The sequence below is a fragment of the Balaenoptera musculus genome, chromosome 19 (assembly GCF_009873245.2).
Source record: "Balaenoptera musculus isolate JJ_BM4_2016_0621 chromosome 19, mBalMus1.pri.v3, whole genome shotgun sequence".
Taxonomy (NCBI): Eukaryota; Metazoa; Chordata; class Mammalia; order Artiodactyla; family Balaenopteridae; genus Balaenoptera; species Balaenoptera musculus.
In genome coordinates this window covers 1455218-1472094 of record NC_045803.1, presented here as the reverse complement: position 1 = coordinate 1472094, position 16877 = coordinate 1455218, and the positions used below count along the sequence as shown (strand labels likewise).

The 16877-nt window shown below is 45.7% G+C and overlaps 1 protein-coding gene across 2 annotated transcripts; it reads right to left on the bottom strand.

Moving 5' to 3' along the window:
• Positions 1-7706: 7706 nt before the first annotated feature.
• LOC118885179 (zinc finger protein 772-like) lies at positions 7707-15886 on the bottom strand. 2 transcript variants are annotated; one of them, XM_036833618.1, is made up of 4 exons: positions 15646-15886; positions 12880-13006; positions 12249-12371; positions 7707-11626 (listed from the first exon to the last, which is right to left on the bottom strand). In XM_036833618.1, exons 1-4 carry the CDS (start codon positions 15676-15678, stop codon positions 10494-10496), a joined length of 1416 nt encoding a protein of 471 aa, XP_036689513.1. In that variant the 5' UTR covers positions 15679-15886; the 3' UTR covers positions 7707-10493. The 2 variants fall into 2 exon arrangements, with proteins under 2 accessions (XP_036689513.1, XP_036689514.1); XM_036833619.1 differs by lacking the exon at positions 12249-12371.
• Between the last annotated feature and the right edge of the window lie 991 nt (positions 15887-16877).

Genomic DNA, 16877 nt, shown 5'->3' with positions numbered 1-16877 from the left:
GTAGTCAATGTGTGCAAGTGTATCTGCATTACAGGCTTCATCATGGGATGCATTTTCAGAAATGGAGGCACTTTACATGATCTGAGGTGGAGTTTTTGGCCATCTGATGTCAAAAGGTCATTCACTGGACACCTGTGCAGGCCAAGTATTAGGTGTTGGTGGTTCCAATCAGTCTTAACCAGCTCAAACTGGACAAGAGCTGACTCCAAGGTTCCTAAGAAACAACTTGTGCCCCCTTTACTACAGTGGCCACTAGGTCAGAGGTGTTACCTACACGGGTGATTAAGGAGTCTTGTGATTATTATTTACCTAGGCCATGTGAAGCTTGGAGCGTATGCAACTAAAGGGTGTGGGGGGAACCACCAAAGAGAGCTTAATCACTGAAGGCAGTTTACAAGCAGAGGGGTTTTAATAATGCTGTTCCCTTATATGTGGTTCTGTAAGACGAGCTCAAGAATTTTAGTTATTGGCTTCTGTTAACCCTGTGGGGCACATTTCAAGGTCATCCAATGTGGACCTGGGAAGACGTGCAGTAAGCACACCTTTCTACTCTATTTCCGTTATACAGATGCCCATAAATAACCTTGAGAACACAGAAAAGAATAAAATGCAATAAAATAGGAAGAATGTAAGTTTTGACTATTTTCACTTGACCAGTGTAAACAACTACATCACAGGCCTGTGTTGTCCAATCTCTACTCATTCCGAAGAAATGTTTGGCACTTACTCGCCCAACTCCTGGGTGATAACCTCTAAACCCTTGAAACATTTGGCCTAATAGGAGTGTCTATTTACCTGGGGCTTTGGGCCATGTCAGGCAGTTTATGCTAATACTGTGATTTATGGCTGGGGGGGCAGGGGTTACTTAGGTCTCTCTGTATCAGTTTGACATTTGGAGAAGCTAGATAGTAACTAAGGTCAGCCACACAGGTGCCCCTTGGTCTATGAGACATACTCAAAAAAACTGGACAATATCAAGGCTTATGTGGGGTTCCTGTTTAGTGTGTTGTCACATATGGATGCTGTGAGACTTTTAAGTGAGGGGGCAACTAACTGGAAATGGCAATGTGGTCTCTCCTGGACTGTCCTGTTGCACCATCTTCCTTTGCTGATTTTCACCTGTATCCTTTCACTGTAATAATCCGTAGCCCTTTAATTTAACAGCTTCTGTGAGTTCTTCTATAGAATCTGAGGGTGGTGTTGGGCATGCCAGAAGGTAATTGTGTTTTTAAAAGGCTTTGTTAAGTATAATTGGCTTGGGCTTCCCTGGTGGCACAGTGGTTAAGAATCTGCTTGCCAATGCAGGGGACACGGGTTTGACCCCTGGCCTGGGAAGATCCCACATGCTGCGGAGCAACTAAGCCCATGCGCCACAACTACTGAGCCTGTGTGCCACAACTACTGAATCCCGTGTGCCTGGAGCCTGTGCTCTGCAACAAGCCACGACAATAAGAAGTCCACGCATCGCAACGAAGAGTAGCCCCTGCTTGCCGCAACTAGAGAACGCCCGCACACAGCTACGAAAACCCAACACAGCCAAAATAAATTTATTTTTTTAAAAAAGTATAATTGGCTTAAAACATTTTAAAAGCACATGGTTTGATAAAGTTTTTGCACATACTTACACTTCTGAAGCCAAAAGTTTTCTCCTGCCATTTATAACTCATCCCCCCTTTAACCTATAGAATTGATACTAGAAAACACTCTTCCTTCTTGCAATAGGTGTTTCAGGATTTGCCCCGTTTCTCAATTTCACCTATACTGGATCTCATACTATTTGACATGGTGACCAATGTTGGGGAGATAATAAAACGAAATCTGCCCATCCAGAAAATCTCCACAAAGTAGAGAAAGAATATACTTTTACTGTTCCACGAGCACGAAACTAAACTGTGGTGCATGTCACACACAACCCACTAAAGAGATTGTAAAGACAGAAACCTCACCCCTTTTTGATACACCAAGCAGACAGAGCCCATTCCATGCAACCGCTCAAGATGAACACTCACTTGCCTTCAAGTGAGAGGACTTGACAGCCCCATTTGTTACTGTTTATCCCAATGTGCCTGGGAATTCGGGTGACGCTCTGCAGGAGCTATTCGTCTTTATCCAAAGTAATCCTAGAACTTCTCATCCATGTCTGTATGACTGGAAAGGTGGGGAGCCCGACGCCTCCGTTGCACGCGCGGAGACAGAGACGGAGGCACCATATTCCATGATGTTTTCTTTCCAAAGAGGTGGCGCCAGACATTAAAGGAAACACTCCTTGGTTGTGGTGGGAAAAATGTCCACCTATTGAGAAGTGGGAAGCCCTAAAGGGCTGGAGGCGGGGGCTGAACCAATAAAACGACGGCGCCTGCGTTGGGGCCGACCCGCTGCTCACGGAGTCCTCCTGCCCCCGCAGCCCCGAGCTCCCCAGCCGTCCTTCTCCCCGACCCCGGGGCCGTGGGGGAAGAGGCGGCCGGACTCTCCCTCCTGGTTCGCTCGCGGGCAGAGCCGGTCCGTCTGGCCTCCGGATCGGAACCCCGCAAAATCCCACGGAGACACCTCCGCAGACCCGGCCCCGGGCGAGCCCGCGGCTGAACCTCTCGCGCCCTCCTCCGGCCTCCCCACCCAGCCCGGTTCCCACCTCCGGACGCGAAGACCCCCTCCAGCTGCCTTCGGCGGCCGGGGGGGCCCCGGCGGAGGCTGGTCCATCTGACCGAGCGGCCCCACACCCGGGCCACGAGCACGGCCCCAGCCTCTTCCCCATGGGTCTGCAGCTACAACCTCCGGAGAAAGCACGAGGCGCGCCCGCCCGGCACGACCGGGACTATCCCGCCAGTCCCGCGGGCCCCCCGGACCTCTGCCTTGGGCACCGCGGCCGAATCCCTTCCCCCGCAGAGGTCTCCCGAGCTCAGCAAGGAAGGAACCATACAAGAGGGTGGCCATCTGCAAACCAAGGCCTCCGAGGAACCAGACCTGACAGCATCTTGATCTTGGACTTCTGGTCTCCAGAACTGTGAGAGGATATGTATCTGCTGTTCAGGCCACCAAGTCTGTGGTATTTTATGATGACAATCCTAGCAAACTAATACAATTACCAATTCACTTATGCATGAGCATTTGCAGAATTATTTTTTCCCTAGCTATTGGCTTTTATCAGTAAAGCTGGTGTTGCTGTGAACATTAGAGTAGAAGCATTTCTGTGGACACAATTTCATTCCTCTTGGAGATAAACCTACAAGTTAGATGGCTGTGTCACATGGTAAGTGCCTCTGTAGTTTTACAGATGTTACCGGTTTTCTAAAGTGGGTTTTAACATTTTGCATTCCAACAGTAATGTATGGGAGTTCTGTTTCACAACTTCACTGACTTGACATTGTTGGTTTGACCATTCAAGTGAGTATGTACTTGTGTCTCATTGTGGTCTTGATTTGTATTTCCCTAGTGATTAATTATGTTACCATATTTCACATGCTTATTATTCAAGTGTCTTCTCTGGTGAAATAGGTATTCAAAACTTTTACTTTTTTAAAAATTGTTTTTTCTTATTATTGTAAAGGTTATATTAAAATTCTGGACACCAGCTATTAATCAGATGTACTTTGGCTTGTACTTTTTTTTAAATTAATTAATTTATTTTTGGCTGCGTTGGGTCTTTGTTGCTGTGCACGGGCTTTCTCTAGTTGCGGCAAGCGGGGGGCTACTCTTCGTTGAGGTGCGTGGGCTCCTCATTGCGGTGGCTTCTCTTGTTGCAGAGCATGGGCTCCCTGCACGTTGTGGCTCACGGGCTCTAGAGTGCAGGCTCAGCAGTTGTGGTGCATGGGCTTAGTTGCTCCGTGGCATGTGGGATCTTCCCGGACCAGGTTTCGAACCCGTGGCCCCTGCATTGACAGGCAGATTCTTAACCACTGCGTCACCAGGGAAGTCCCCTATAGTAATTCTTAAAATCACATTAAAACCTTTCAAATGTGTTGTCCTTTCCAAAATTTCTTTTGGGTATTTTAGGTCTTTTGAATTTCCATATGAATTTTAGAATCATTTTGTCAATTTCTACCAAAATCACCGGGAATTTGATAATTGTGTGAACCTACAGAACAATTATGGGAGAATAAATTAAAACATTAAGTCCTTAGATTCAGAAACGTGGTATGTCTCAGTAATGTTTTGTAAATTTGCTTAATAGTTTTTGAATATATTTTGTTAAATATATTCCTAAATATTTCATATTTTGATGCTAGAGTAAGGGGTATAATTTTCCAATTTCCAAACATTTATTGTATACTGACCTTGTATCCTGGCACCCTGACTAATCTATTAGATCTCTTAACTTTTTAAATATATAATTAAGGATGTTCTAAATAGATAAGCATGTCATCTGTGATTAATGACCATCTTGGTTCTTCCTTTACAATTTGTACATTGCTTATTTCCTTTAATTTTCTTATGTCACTGGCACAGACTTTCAGTGCAACATTACATAGAAGTTGTGAGAGTGGACATTCCTGCTTATTCCTAATATTAGGGGGAAAGCATTCAGTCTTTCCCCATTAAGTGTAATGTTAGCTTTAGGTTTCTAATGCTGCCGTATATCAGTTTAAGGAAATTGATTCTGACGCCAGTTCTCTGACACTAACTACCCAGAGTTTGTGTCACTCTAGACATCTGTAAGGGTTCAGTCCTCCACCAGGAAGCCCTCACTTCAGACATGCGCTTCAAGTCGTTGGGTCCAACTGCACTTCTGAACAGCTGGCTATAATTTCAGGGGTTCCCATGATCCCCTCAGGTTCGGTAATTTGCTAGAATGACTCACAGAACTCACTAAAAGTGCTATACCTACGATTCCAGTTTTGTTATAAAGAATACAGCTCAGGAATAGCTAATGGAAAGAATGCAGAGGGCAAGGTATGGGAGGGTCCCAGGTGTGAAGCTTCCATAACCTCTCTCTCTGGGGAGTCAAGGCATATCACTCTCCTGCACATAAATGTGTTCACCAACCAGGAAGCCCCACCAAGCCTTGGAGTCCAGTGTTTCGATTGGAATCTCATTACATAGACACAACTGATTAGATCATGGCCACATGCCTGAACATCTAGCCCCTCTGCTCTCCCCACAGGTCTGTCTGGCTCAGTTTCAAACGTCTAATCATATGATTAGTTTTTCTGGTAACCAGTCCCCATCCAGAAACGTTCTAGGGGCTTACCAAGAGTCACTTCATTAGCACAAGAAAGACTCCTATCACTCCAGGAATTTCAAGATATTTCAAGCTCTGTGCCAAGGAACCTGGGACACCTTCTAGTTAATATAGATTAAATTAATATATTTTCAATTGTTAAACCAACCTTATATACATGATAAATCTCACTAGATTATAATTATTATCAGGAATGTAAAGTTGGCTTTAACAATTGAAAATATACTACACACACACACACACACACTTAATTCCCTAAAATTTTGTGAAGGATTTTTTTGCATCTATGCTCATACATTGGTCTATAATTTTAATTTCATTACCTAGTTTTGCTCTTAGGGTTAATATTGGCTTCTAAAAATTAGTTGGGAGGTGTCCCATATGTTATTACTTATTTTTTGGAAGAGTCTGATGGAATCTTAAATACTCATTAAATATTTGGTAGGATTTGTTAGTGAAACCATCTGGGTCTTAAATTTTAAGTGAGAGGGCTTCTTACATTTAAACGTAGATTACCATTACTAGTAATTTGGAAATACTAATTGAATGTCTTTAATGAACAAAGGATTTTTAAGATTATCTATTTCTTCTTGGGAACCTGACCAGGGAACCTGGTCAGTTGTTATCTTTCAATGAATTTTTGTCCTCCACATTTCCATTTACTGGAAAAGAGTCATTTAAAATAATCACACAGGGACTTTCCTGGTGGTCCAGGGGTTAAGACTCCACACTTCCAATGCAGGGGGCACGGGTTCGATCCCCGGTCAGGGAACTAAGATTCTGTATGCTACGCGGCGCAGCCAAAAAAATAAATAAAATAAAAGAATCATACATTACCCATTATGTTTCAAAGATATCTAGTGCTATACCTTCTTTCCTTGCTCATATTTGTAAATGTGTGATTTCTCTTTTTTTTTCTGATGTGGTTTGGAGATGTTATCAATTCTACTAATTTATTCAAAGTGTCTGCTTTAGGGGGAATTCATGGATTTTCTTGAAAAAAATTAACAACATAGGGCTTCCCTGGTGGCGCAGTGGTTGGGAGTCTGCCTGCCAATGCAGGGGATACGGGTTTGAGCCCTGGTCTGGGAAGATCCCACATGCCATGGAGCAACTACACCTGTGAGCCACAACTACTGAGCCTGCGCGTCCGTCTGGAGCCTGTGCTCCGCAATGAGAGGCCCCGATAGTAAGAGGCCCGCGCATCGCGATGAAGAGTGGCCCCCGCTTGCCACTACTAGAGAAAGCCCTCGCACAGAAACGAAGACCCAACACAGCCAAAAATAAATAATAAATAAATTTAAAAAAAAACAACATATATGAAACTGATTCTTAATACACTGGACATCAAGCAAATAACAATGACCTATGAAAGAGGGCAAACGATGTGAGCCACGTGGCCGTCCCAGCTTACTATGAAAAGAAATTCCCAGGCCCTAATACAAAAATGCTGAGTCCAGTCAGACCCCAAAAGTCACCCTGAGTTGAGACAAAACTTAGAATCTGGGCCTGCTAAGGTGTCTGGAGTCCAACAGAACACAGTACAGGAGAGAGAAAACTTCAGAAACATACAGAGGGTCATCCTCAAGTATGACCTCATGTACATTAGTACATCCTCATGTACTAATCTGTACATGCAGGCAGGAAATAACCAGAGGCTGGGTAAAGAAACACCCAAAAGGATTCAATGAAACAATTTCCAAGGCTAATGTAGAGAATGGAATAGCACCTGTTCTAAACAGCTTAAATGGGAATCCTTATGAAGCATGAGGTAGAGAATACAGAATGATTGTGTCTCAGTAGGGGGAGAGAAATTAGCCTTAAAATGAATGCTGCAGTAATTCAACCTAAAAATGTTTGGAATCAAGATCCCAAAAGATCATATTGCTTCCATGGAACTTAAACAATACCAAGAATATCTACTGAAATGGAAGTATTTTCAGTACCCAAAAAGGCAAAATTGAGTGTTCAATCAAAACTACACAATGTTAACAGTATCTGACAAGACAGATTTTAGGGCAAAGAATATTACTGTAGATAAAGAGGACCCTTTCTTAATGATAAAAGAGATCTACTCATTAAGTGGACATAACAGTAGGAAATGTTTATTCACCTAATAAAAAGACTTCAAAATACACAAAGCAAAACCTGATAGAACTAAACCTGATAGAGAAATAGGCAAATCCATTTTTATATTCAGAGGTGTCAACAACCTTATTCAAATAATTGACAGACACTACTCCCCCCACCCCCAACACCAGTAAGGATACAGAAAACTTAGACATTATCAACCGTCTTAACTGAGTTGACATTTGTAGAACTCTCCATCAAACAAGAACACAATATACATTCATTTTAAGCTAACATGAAATACAAGATAACCCATATTCTGGGCCATAAAGAAAATATCAATAAATGTAAATAATTCAAGTCATAAAGTATACACTCTGACTGCAATGAATTAAATTAGAAATCAATTACCAAAAAGATAAGGAAAATCCCAAATAACACACTTCTAAAAAGAACCATGTGTCAAAGAAGAAATTTAACAGGAAACCAGAAAAGATTTTAAATGTAGTTAAAATGAAAATACAACATATCAAATTTTGTGGGAGGCAACTAAAGCAGTTGTTACAGAGTGACTTTTAGAATTTAGCACCTATGTTAGGAAAAAACCCAAAAGTTTCAAATGAAGGATCTCAGGTTCTATGTTAAAAAGTAGCAGAAGAACAGAAATGAAATACAATAAAAGCAAAAGGCAATGGTAAAAGTCAAAATGCGGGGAAAAAAAAAAAGGAACAGGAAAAAACAGAAAAATCAGTGAAATCAAGTGCTTTCAGAAGATCAATAAAGCTGATAAACTACTGATGAAGAAAAAAAGAGAAATATAGACATTACCAGTGTCGGGAATAAGAGAGGTGGCATCACTACAGATTCTACAGGTACTAAAATAATAAAAGGATAGCTTGAAAAATTTGACTACTTAAATAAACAAACTCTGAGAAAGATACAAACCACCAAAGCTCACTGTAGGCGGGGGGGGGGTGGGAAAGATAAATTCTATAAACCTATGTTCACTATGGAAATTAAAATTATAGTTAGAAACCTTCCCACAAAATAGACTCCAGGCCCAAATACTTCACTGGTGAATTCCACCAAACAATTAATAAAGAAATAATGTCAATTCTTCACAAACTCTTCCAGAAAATTGAAGAGCAGGGGACACTTAACCAACTTATTCTGTAAAGCCAGCATTACACTGATAGCAACCAAACCCATGCATTAAAAAAATTAGAGACTAACATCCCTCATGAGCATAGATGCAAAATCTTTAAAAAAAAAAAAAAAAAAAGAAAACCAGCATATAAAATTCAACAATGCATAAAAGAGTAGTACATCATGACCAAATGGGGTTTACCTGAGAAATGCAAGGTTGGTTTAACTTTTGAAATCAGTCAATACGATTCCTCATTAAAAGACAAAAAAGGTAAAAAAAGAAAAACAACTATGATTGTGATCACCAGTATTCAAGAAACGCTCCCACAAATCCCTACCTCTTTGTATTCTCACTGTTGTGAAGTGAGTCCCCTTGCACCCTGAACCAGGATTAGTCTGTGTTACCCACAGAGTAAGTCAGAAACGATGGCACATCACTTCCAGGTGAAGGTTATGAGCCACAGATACTGTGGCTTCGTTCCCGTGAGTTCTCTCCTGGGTCACTTGCTTTGGAACTATTTCTCTAAAGTGGAATACTTTAAGCAAAAGTATGGATGAAAAAGAATGAATTATTGATACACAGAACACTGATAAATCACAACATAATTATGCAGAGTTTGAAAAGCCATATATATACTAGTACCTTTTAAATTATTCTATACACATACACACACATTTAAAATTCTAGGAAATCCAAACAGATCTAGAATGACAGAAAGCAAGATGAAGTGGTTGCCTGGGAATGGGTGAGGGCGAGAGATATTATAAAAGGAATCAGGAAACTTGGTTTCAAAGGTGCAAACATGTATCGAAACTTATCAAATTATACACTATAAATATGTGCAATTAATTGCAGAAAATGTTTAGATTGCTCAGACTGTAACTGTAGCTGTAAGATTATGAGACACAAATATGAGTCCTGAGAATTTCCATAAACCCTAATACCAAAGTCACAGCGATGGCAACATTTGTGGATACGCCTTTAGAAGAGTTATATTCCCTATAGTTGGCTATAGTCTCCCAACTTCCTATTTATCAGATGTCCTTTTAGGGGAAAGTGACATGTGCCTACCAAATAATAGATTTCAGGGATGCTGGTAGGTCCCAGGGAATCAAACTCTCCTAAAGAGCGCTGGGGAATATGAAGCATTCCCTGGGAACAAGGGACCCAATTCATGCTGCTCCCAGGCACATCAGAAGTTGTCATGACAAATGCCCATTGCTCAAGAATACCTTGGTCACACAAATCATCTTGGCATACAGGACACATGATTAGGCCTGCAAAGATTGGTATTCTTTCCTAGGAGGCCTTGAGTAGCAATGCAAATTAGGCTGAAACTAGAATAAGAGCTGTTCTTTCTTCACCATTCTGCAAATACCACTGAGACACAACAGTTGAACCTCTCACACAAGCTGTTCATTCTTTCAGGCTGGCAGAGCCCAATTCTGTTCTCAACTCAACCCACAAAGTGAACAGAATCCCCAGGATTAAAGGTAGTTAAAAACTAAGGCATTTGTTGCAAAACCAGAAGAATATGAGGCAGACAATTCCCAAGTTAGGTGACTTGGGGGCTGGACAAATCCATCACGAGTGCCACATGAGACCAATAAAGTCTGAAAAATGGAAATCTCTGCAAGCAGCCAGCAGAACAAAGCTTACGTTCTTCTGGCCAAAATTGGGTCACATCCATGCTTAACCAGTAGGGGGGCAGGAAGGAGTGAGGATCTTCAATAGGCTCAGGCTACCAATGATTCCCTCCAGGGAAGGGAGGAAGAGCAGAGATCTTGCCCATCAAAGCACGCTGGGGTGACTTACGCACAATGTGGCACCCTGCTGTTGCATAGACACATGGATTCTTTCAGAGACACTGGCAGTGATATGCTTCTGGCAAGTGTGCAGAGGCCTCTCACAGTGAACAAAGGCATGTTACGAAGTGCAATATTGCTCCAGAAACCTTCCCATATAGCTGGCACACAGAAGAATCTCCTCAGGGTGGGAGTTCAAATGTATGAGACTCATCTTCCAGCTGATGGCTACTCACACAGGCTACTCTCAGAGCTTCTCTCTGGTGTCACCCACTATGGCATATTCCCTGCTATCCTAAGGTGTTTCTCCAGCATGAACTTTCCAATGTCTGATGAGGGAAGCCCTTTGTCTGAAGGCCTTCCCACACTCACTGCACTTATACGGTCTTTCTCCAGTGTGGATTCTATGGTGCTGAACAAGCACATGTTTGTGGCTAAAGGCTTTTCCACACTCACTGCATACATACGGCTTTTCGCCACTGTGAACTCTCTGGTGTGCAATAAGGTCAGAACTTTGGCTGAAGAACTTCCCACATGCAATGCACTCATAAGGCCTTGCCCCAGTATGAACACTCCAGTGCTTAATGAGTCTGTATTTGTGACCAAAGTATTTCCCACATTCGCTGCACTCATAAGGCCTTTCTCCAGTATGGATACTCTCATGCTGAACAAGTGTGGATTTGTGACTGTAGGCTTTCCCACATTCACTGCATTTGTAAGGCCTTGCTCCAGTATGGACTCTCTGGTGTACAATAAGGTTAGAGCTATGATTAAAAACTTTCCCACATATGCCACACTCGTAAGGCATTTCTCCAGTGTGGATTCTCTGGTGCTGCGCAAGTATGGGTTTGCGGCTGAAGGTTTTCCCACATTCACTGCACTCATAAGGCCTTTCTCCAGTGTGGACTCTCTGGTGCTGAACAAGTGAGTCTTTGCGGCTGAAGGCTTTCCCACATTCATTGCACTTGTAATGCCTTTGTCCACTGTGAAAGGCCTCTGCACACTTGGTGTTACTTTGTGGCTTCCACTTACTAAGAGGGGCATGGTGCTGGCACGTGCTTGAGCTAGTGGGGAAGTCCTTACAACTGGGCATGCCCAGTGATTGGACAGAGCAGCCGTTCACAAGAAAGGCCCTACCCTCATCCCCTCTGCATGGTTTCTCTCCACTGTGCTGCTTCTGGTGGTGAAGGTTTGCACTGAACCAGAGTTGTTTCCCACATGCCACACACATGTGTGGTTTTTGCCCAGGGTGTGTTTCCTGGTGCTCAGCCAAGTACAAAACATCTTTCAAGATCGGGCCACATGTCTCACAGGGGTGGGCCTTCTGGGAAGACAGAATCGTCTTAGGAATCGTGACCTGTGACACTCCTTTTACAGAAACGCTCTGCTCAAAATGTATCTCCTCCTCCTCCATTCCATGCGAACAACCTGAAAGCAGACAAATGCTGGTGAAGGACACATTGACACTGGTGGGAAGAGGCAGTCTCATTACAAATGTGTGTCTATCAGAACTAAGATGAAGGTCTGCTATCAGACAAGAGGCCAGAGCTCAAGTTGAGTAAAGGGCTGCTATGCAGTAGTTGCCATCTAAAGGTCACAGGATGGAAGTGGCCTTGATGGGGAGAGGACACAAATGTGGGGAACAACCTAGGAAGAACAGGGTGTCTAATGAAGTCATCCACAAATGGATTTTAGCAAGGCCTTGGCTGCTAGGGAGATGTGCAGAAGGGTGTGTTCCCTGAATAGCTACAATCAAATAGACTAGGTGGTATTTAAGAATTATTTGAGGTGTGTGCACATTTCATGACACATTAAGCATATAAGCCAGTTTTGGAAAGCAGTGGAGAGGAACAGCTGAGATGGGGGCAGAGGTGGGGAACAGTCAAAGGCTAAAAGTCAGAGCATAAAAGATAAGTGTGTAAATGGGAAAGTAAAGATAGGAATGAAGTGTGGCCATTGGCCTTGGCACTCAAACAACTGTGGGCACAGAGAGGTTGGGGAATGATTAGAACCCAGCCCGACATCACACTTTTCCCCAGCTCCCACTCACCAGGGCCACCCCCACTCTGAGCCTCTCTGGTCATGGCTGGAGTCATGTCGGCCCAGTCAGATAGCCAGGGCTCACTGTCCAGCTCCAGTGGGGCAACCCCATGGAACATGGAAGATGCATATCCTAAGGAAAAGACAGGTAAATGGCCAGCACTGGTCTGGGTGACCCACCCCTCAGAGAAGACAACTAAATACTATAAAAATAACTCTGAAGTAGTGTCTTGCAGGAATAGCCTAGTGGTCCCAACAAGTAGTGACCATATTGGTCCTTGCAATTCCTGACATAGGCAGGCTATTAGAAATGTCAGCCAGAGGAAGGGGGTAGAACCTGGGGCACAGGGATGGCATGGATCTGGACAGAGGCACCCAGTCAGGGAGAGAACAAACTGGAGATGATCCACTGGGTGACAACAGGACGCTTCATGCCTGCATCCATCCATGTAAGACTTCAGCACAGCAGGTACTGGGACTGTTCAGAAGTCAGAGGTGCTAGTGCACAAAGCTCACACCTGGCATCCACAGCACCTACCCTAGGGAATGGGGGAGGGAGGTAATGCCTATGGCTCTGACAGAAGAAACAGGGAAGGGGGAGAGCCCAGTCCAGGGCACTGCAGGGGATGTGAGGGCCTTACCCAGTGAGGCCATAAGGGCAAAGTTCTCCAGCATCACTTCGCGGTACAGGAGCCTCTGAGCCTCATCAAGGAGCCCCCACTCCTCCTGGGAGAAGTACACGAACACGTCCTCAAAGTTCACTTTCCCCTGCCACAATGGGGAGAGCCGAGTCTGTGAGTAGTCTCTCTCCTAAGGACCCCCATCTTGCCCCCACAGAGCTCCCTTCAGCATTCCTTCCGACCTACGTCCTCAACTCATTGGAAATACCAGGGCCAGGTGCCACATATGTCTGCTCTCTCCTTAAGGTCCCTTTGATCATGGTTTCCACCCACACCACCAACAGGCAGGTGGGCAGAAAGGCACCATCTAAGCTCTGGGGCTGGCATGTGGGGCCGCACCACATCCCCACCCATATCCTTCCAGCCAGTTCTCCTGGAGTTGCTAAGACCATGCTTACCAGACAACCAAAGTTGAGCTCATCTTTCTCCCATAAGTCCCCAACACCAGGGACCAAGGGCCATCAGTTCATACTCTTTTTCCACATGCACACCAGTCTTTTGGATCACTCTCAATCTCACAACTCTGGCCCCCCACCCAGTTGTTGGTCACCATCACCTTCCTGGCTCATTAACTGCAATGCTGTTGTGATTGTAGATTCTCCCTTGTAAACCTATGTACACACCATCTTCTGCTTTTTGGATGTCTCCATCCTGAGCCCCTCCACAGGACTTCAGCCCTGTGTCCAGCAGCTCACTTGACACCTCCACTCAGTGTTCTCTGGAACATCTCAGACTCTTCACATGGCCACAAATAAACTCCTGATACCCATGCGGAGTTCCTTCAACCACTAACTTGCCCATCTCAACCGAGGGAGCTTCTACCCTTGTGACTGATAAGGCCTAACACCTTGGGGCTGTCTCTTTCACACATCAGAAAATATGACCCAGTCACTTTTCCCATCTACACAGCCAGCCCTCTGGGCCATCCATTACCACTCACCTGGAATACTGAAGCAGCCTCCTCCCCGGTCTCCTTGTCACTATCCTAATTCCCTCTTCCATCACCACACACAGTCTGTTCTCCACTTGGCATCCAGAGGGAGGCTGTTAAAACCCTGATCAGATTACCTCCCTCCTCTGCTCCACACCCGCCATGGCTACATCACCCTCAGAACAGAGGCCTCGCTTGTCAGCTGGCCATTTCAGGCCTGACTCCTGCCCATCTGCTCTTGATCGCTACCAGATGTGGTGGAGACCTGCAGTTTCTTGAAAACTCCCATCTCAATCTCTCCTTCAATTATTTGCACATGCTGGTTCCTGTTCCTGAAACAAACTTCCACACCTTATTCCAGTGGTCACCAGAAAACGGGAACCCTTGCATGTAACCCCTGGTCTAGACTCAGAACCCTGGGCTTCTCAGACTCAAGAGCTGGGAGAGTACAAGTAAAGTGTTCGGGACTTCCCTGGTGGCGCAGTGGTTAAGAATCCGCCTGCCAATGCAGGGGACATGGGTCTGAGCCCTGGTCCGGGAAGATCCCACATGCCATAGAGCAACTAAGCCCACGCGCCACAACTATTGAGGCTGCGCTCTAGAGCCCGCGAGCCACAACTACTGAGCCCGCATGCCTAGAGCCTGTGCTCTGCAACGAGAAGCCACTGCAGTGAGAAGCCTGCGCGCCGCAACCAAGAGTAGCCCCCGCTCGCAGCAACTAGAAAAAGCCCGCGCACAGTAACGAAGACCCAACGCAGCCAAAAATAAATAAATAAATAAATTTATTTTAAAAATGTAGGGGTTTCCCTGGTGGCGCAGTGGTTGAGAATCTGCCTGCCAATGCAAGGGACACGGGTTCGAGCCCTGGTCTGGGAAGATCCCACATGCCGCGGAGCAACTAGGCCTGTGAGCCACAACTACTGAGCCTGCGCGTCTGGAGCCTCTGCTCCGCAACAAGAGAGGCCGCGATAGTGAGAGGCCCGCGCACCGCGATGAAGAGTGGCCCCCACTCGCCGCAACTGGAGAAAGCCCTCACACAGAAACGAAGACCCAACACAGCCAAAAATAAAAATAGTAAAAAAAAAAAAATGTAAAGTTTTCTGTGACACCACAATCCTGAAGCCCTCATGGGTGGGGGTGGAATCGATGAGAGCCTGGACATCCTCCCCTCACCTGTATAAAGCCCATAATTACTACTGAGATCAGGGGAACCTGTGGGAAGAGGGAGACTATGAGAGACAAGCAACCACGAAAGAGGCCCAAGGGCTCAGGCCTATCTTCTACTCCTGCCCTGCCACAGACCTGGGGCTGTCTATCCTCTGAGCCTCAGTCCTCAGGGCCACATACCAGCTGTACTGCCTTGGACTATGTCTCAACCTTTCTGGGGCCCACAGTCCACACCCTCACCTCAAGTCTGTACACACCTGGGCAGTCTACGAAATACTTTTTAAACCATCAGATATTGTCTCTCTGTTCAGAACCTTCCGTAGCTCCCATCACCCTGAGAATTGAGGCACAGCTGCTCGGACTCTTGATCTTTTCAGACACCAAAGGCCCCAGGTTTCCCAAATGCTGCGGCTGTGTCGCACCTCCAAGCCTCTGCACATGCGGGCCCCTCGCCTGTAACATCTTTCCACATCCCATCATGCTGGCTGTCAGAAATGGGACCCGACCAAGACAGCCCCCACTGTCTGGACACATGGTCCTGAGTTGCAGGGCCCTGAGGCGTCCCTCATTCGAGGCTTCAGGATTCAGAGATGGAGGTCGGGGGAAGGACCGAGGGGTGCAGCACCCACCTGCGCCGGGTCCGTCAGCACGGCGGCTGCCATCGGCACCTGCAGACTGGGGAGGGCGAGGGGGAGTGGAGTAGCTGGAGAGCGACAGGTGCGAGGTCCCGGGCTCCGACGGCCGGGTCACCTGAGCGGTGCCACTGCCGATCCTCAGGTCCGTCTCTGTTTAGGGCAGACAACGCCTCTCGCGTTTTCCCTGTCCTGTCACCTCAGGTGTGACGCCGCGTTCCGGAGACGGACTCCGTGGACTAATCCGAAAGCAAACAAAATGTCCACCCAAGACGGGAAAAGGAAGTCCCGCCCCGGCGTCCTCCGTACGAACGGAAACGCCCCTTTACTGGGCCTTCATTGGCCCAGAGCCGCCAAGGCTCCTAGGTAATGTAGTTCCCACAGCACCAACGATGGAGTGGGACCCTCGCGCCACCTCCAGGTCAAAGGCGGAGCCATCTAGCTAGCGGCGCCTAGAAATTGCATCTTTTAGTTTGAGGATTAGGCGGAGCGTTGCTTCCTCTTAAAGGAGACGCACCCATATTTCCGGTGAGTGTAATCTGTAACACATCACAAAAATGTTCAGAAACATATTATTTGGGGCTTCTTTACATAGAGAATGCTCACCAGAAAAATTAAATGCACACACCATATACTAATGTCTCTCAGACCTCCATAGCTGGAAGCTAATAAATAGTATTTGTTATCAAATATACACAACGTAGTGCGAAGCGCTTGGGTTAGTTGTGTGGGCCTCAGCATTTAGAATCAGGAACAAGAGTAGAGACTCCGGACACGGGCACCACGTTGTGTAAGTGCAATAGGGATGTGGGACACTGATGAACAGGTGGACAATGCTGGTGTCTCTGGTTACCTCAGAAAATATTTCTCCTGCCTTTATAATCAGAGATTGTGTCTAACCCAGTGAGTAATACTTTTTACAAGAAATGTCACCGAGCCCACGCTCGTTCTGCTCGCCTCACGGCAGGCCAATAAATTGGGAGACGAGCTGTTGGAGCAAGGAATAACTTTAATCGGAAAGCGAGCAGACCCAGAATAAGGCAGACTCGTGTCTCAAAAAACCCATCTTCCCTCAGTCCGGATTCCGGCTCCTTTTATAAGAGAGGGGGAGGGGCCCACTGCGGTGCTGACCAATGGCTGAGGGGGTCTGCTATAGCTAGCGCCTGCCCCGCCCCTATTACAGAAATATTTCTCACTCTGTATACACAGACGTATTCAATTCCTTTTAG

Excerpts from the sequence above, each read along its gene's own strand:
- LOC118885179 (XM_036833618.1), bottom strand. The coding sequence starts at position 15,678 with ATGGCAGCCGCCGTGCTGACGGACCCGGCGCAG. Across the intron at positions 13,007-15,645 it reads TGCTGACGGACCCGGCGCAG|GGGAAAGTGAACTTTGAGGA; the intron begins GTGGGTGCTGCA and ends CCATTGTGGCAG. Across the intron at positions 12,372-12,879 it reads TGCCCTTATGGCCTCACTGG|GATATGCATCTTCCATGTTC; the intron begins GTAAGGCCCTCA and ends TCTTTTCCTTAG.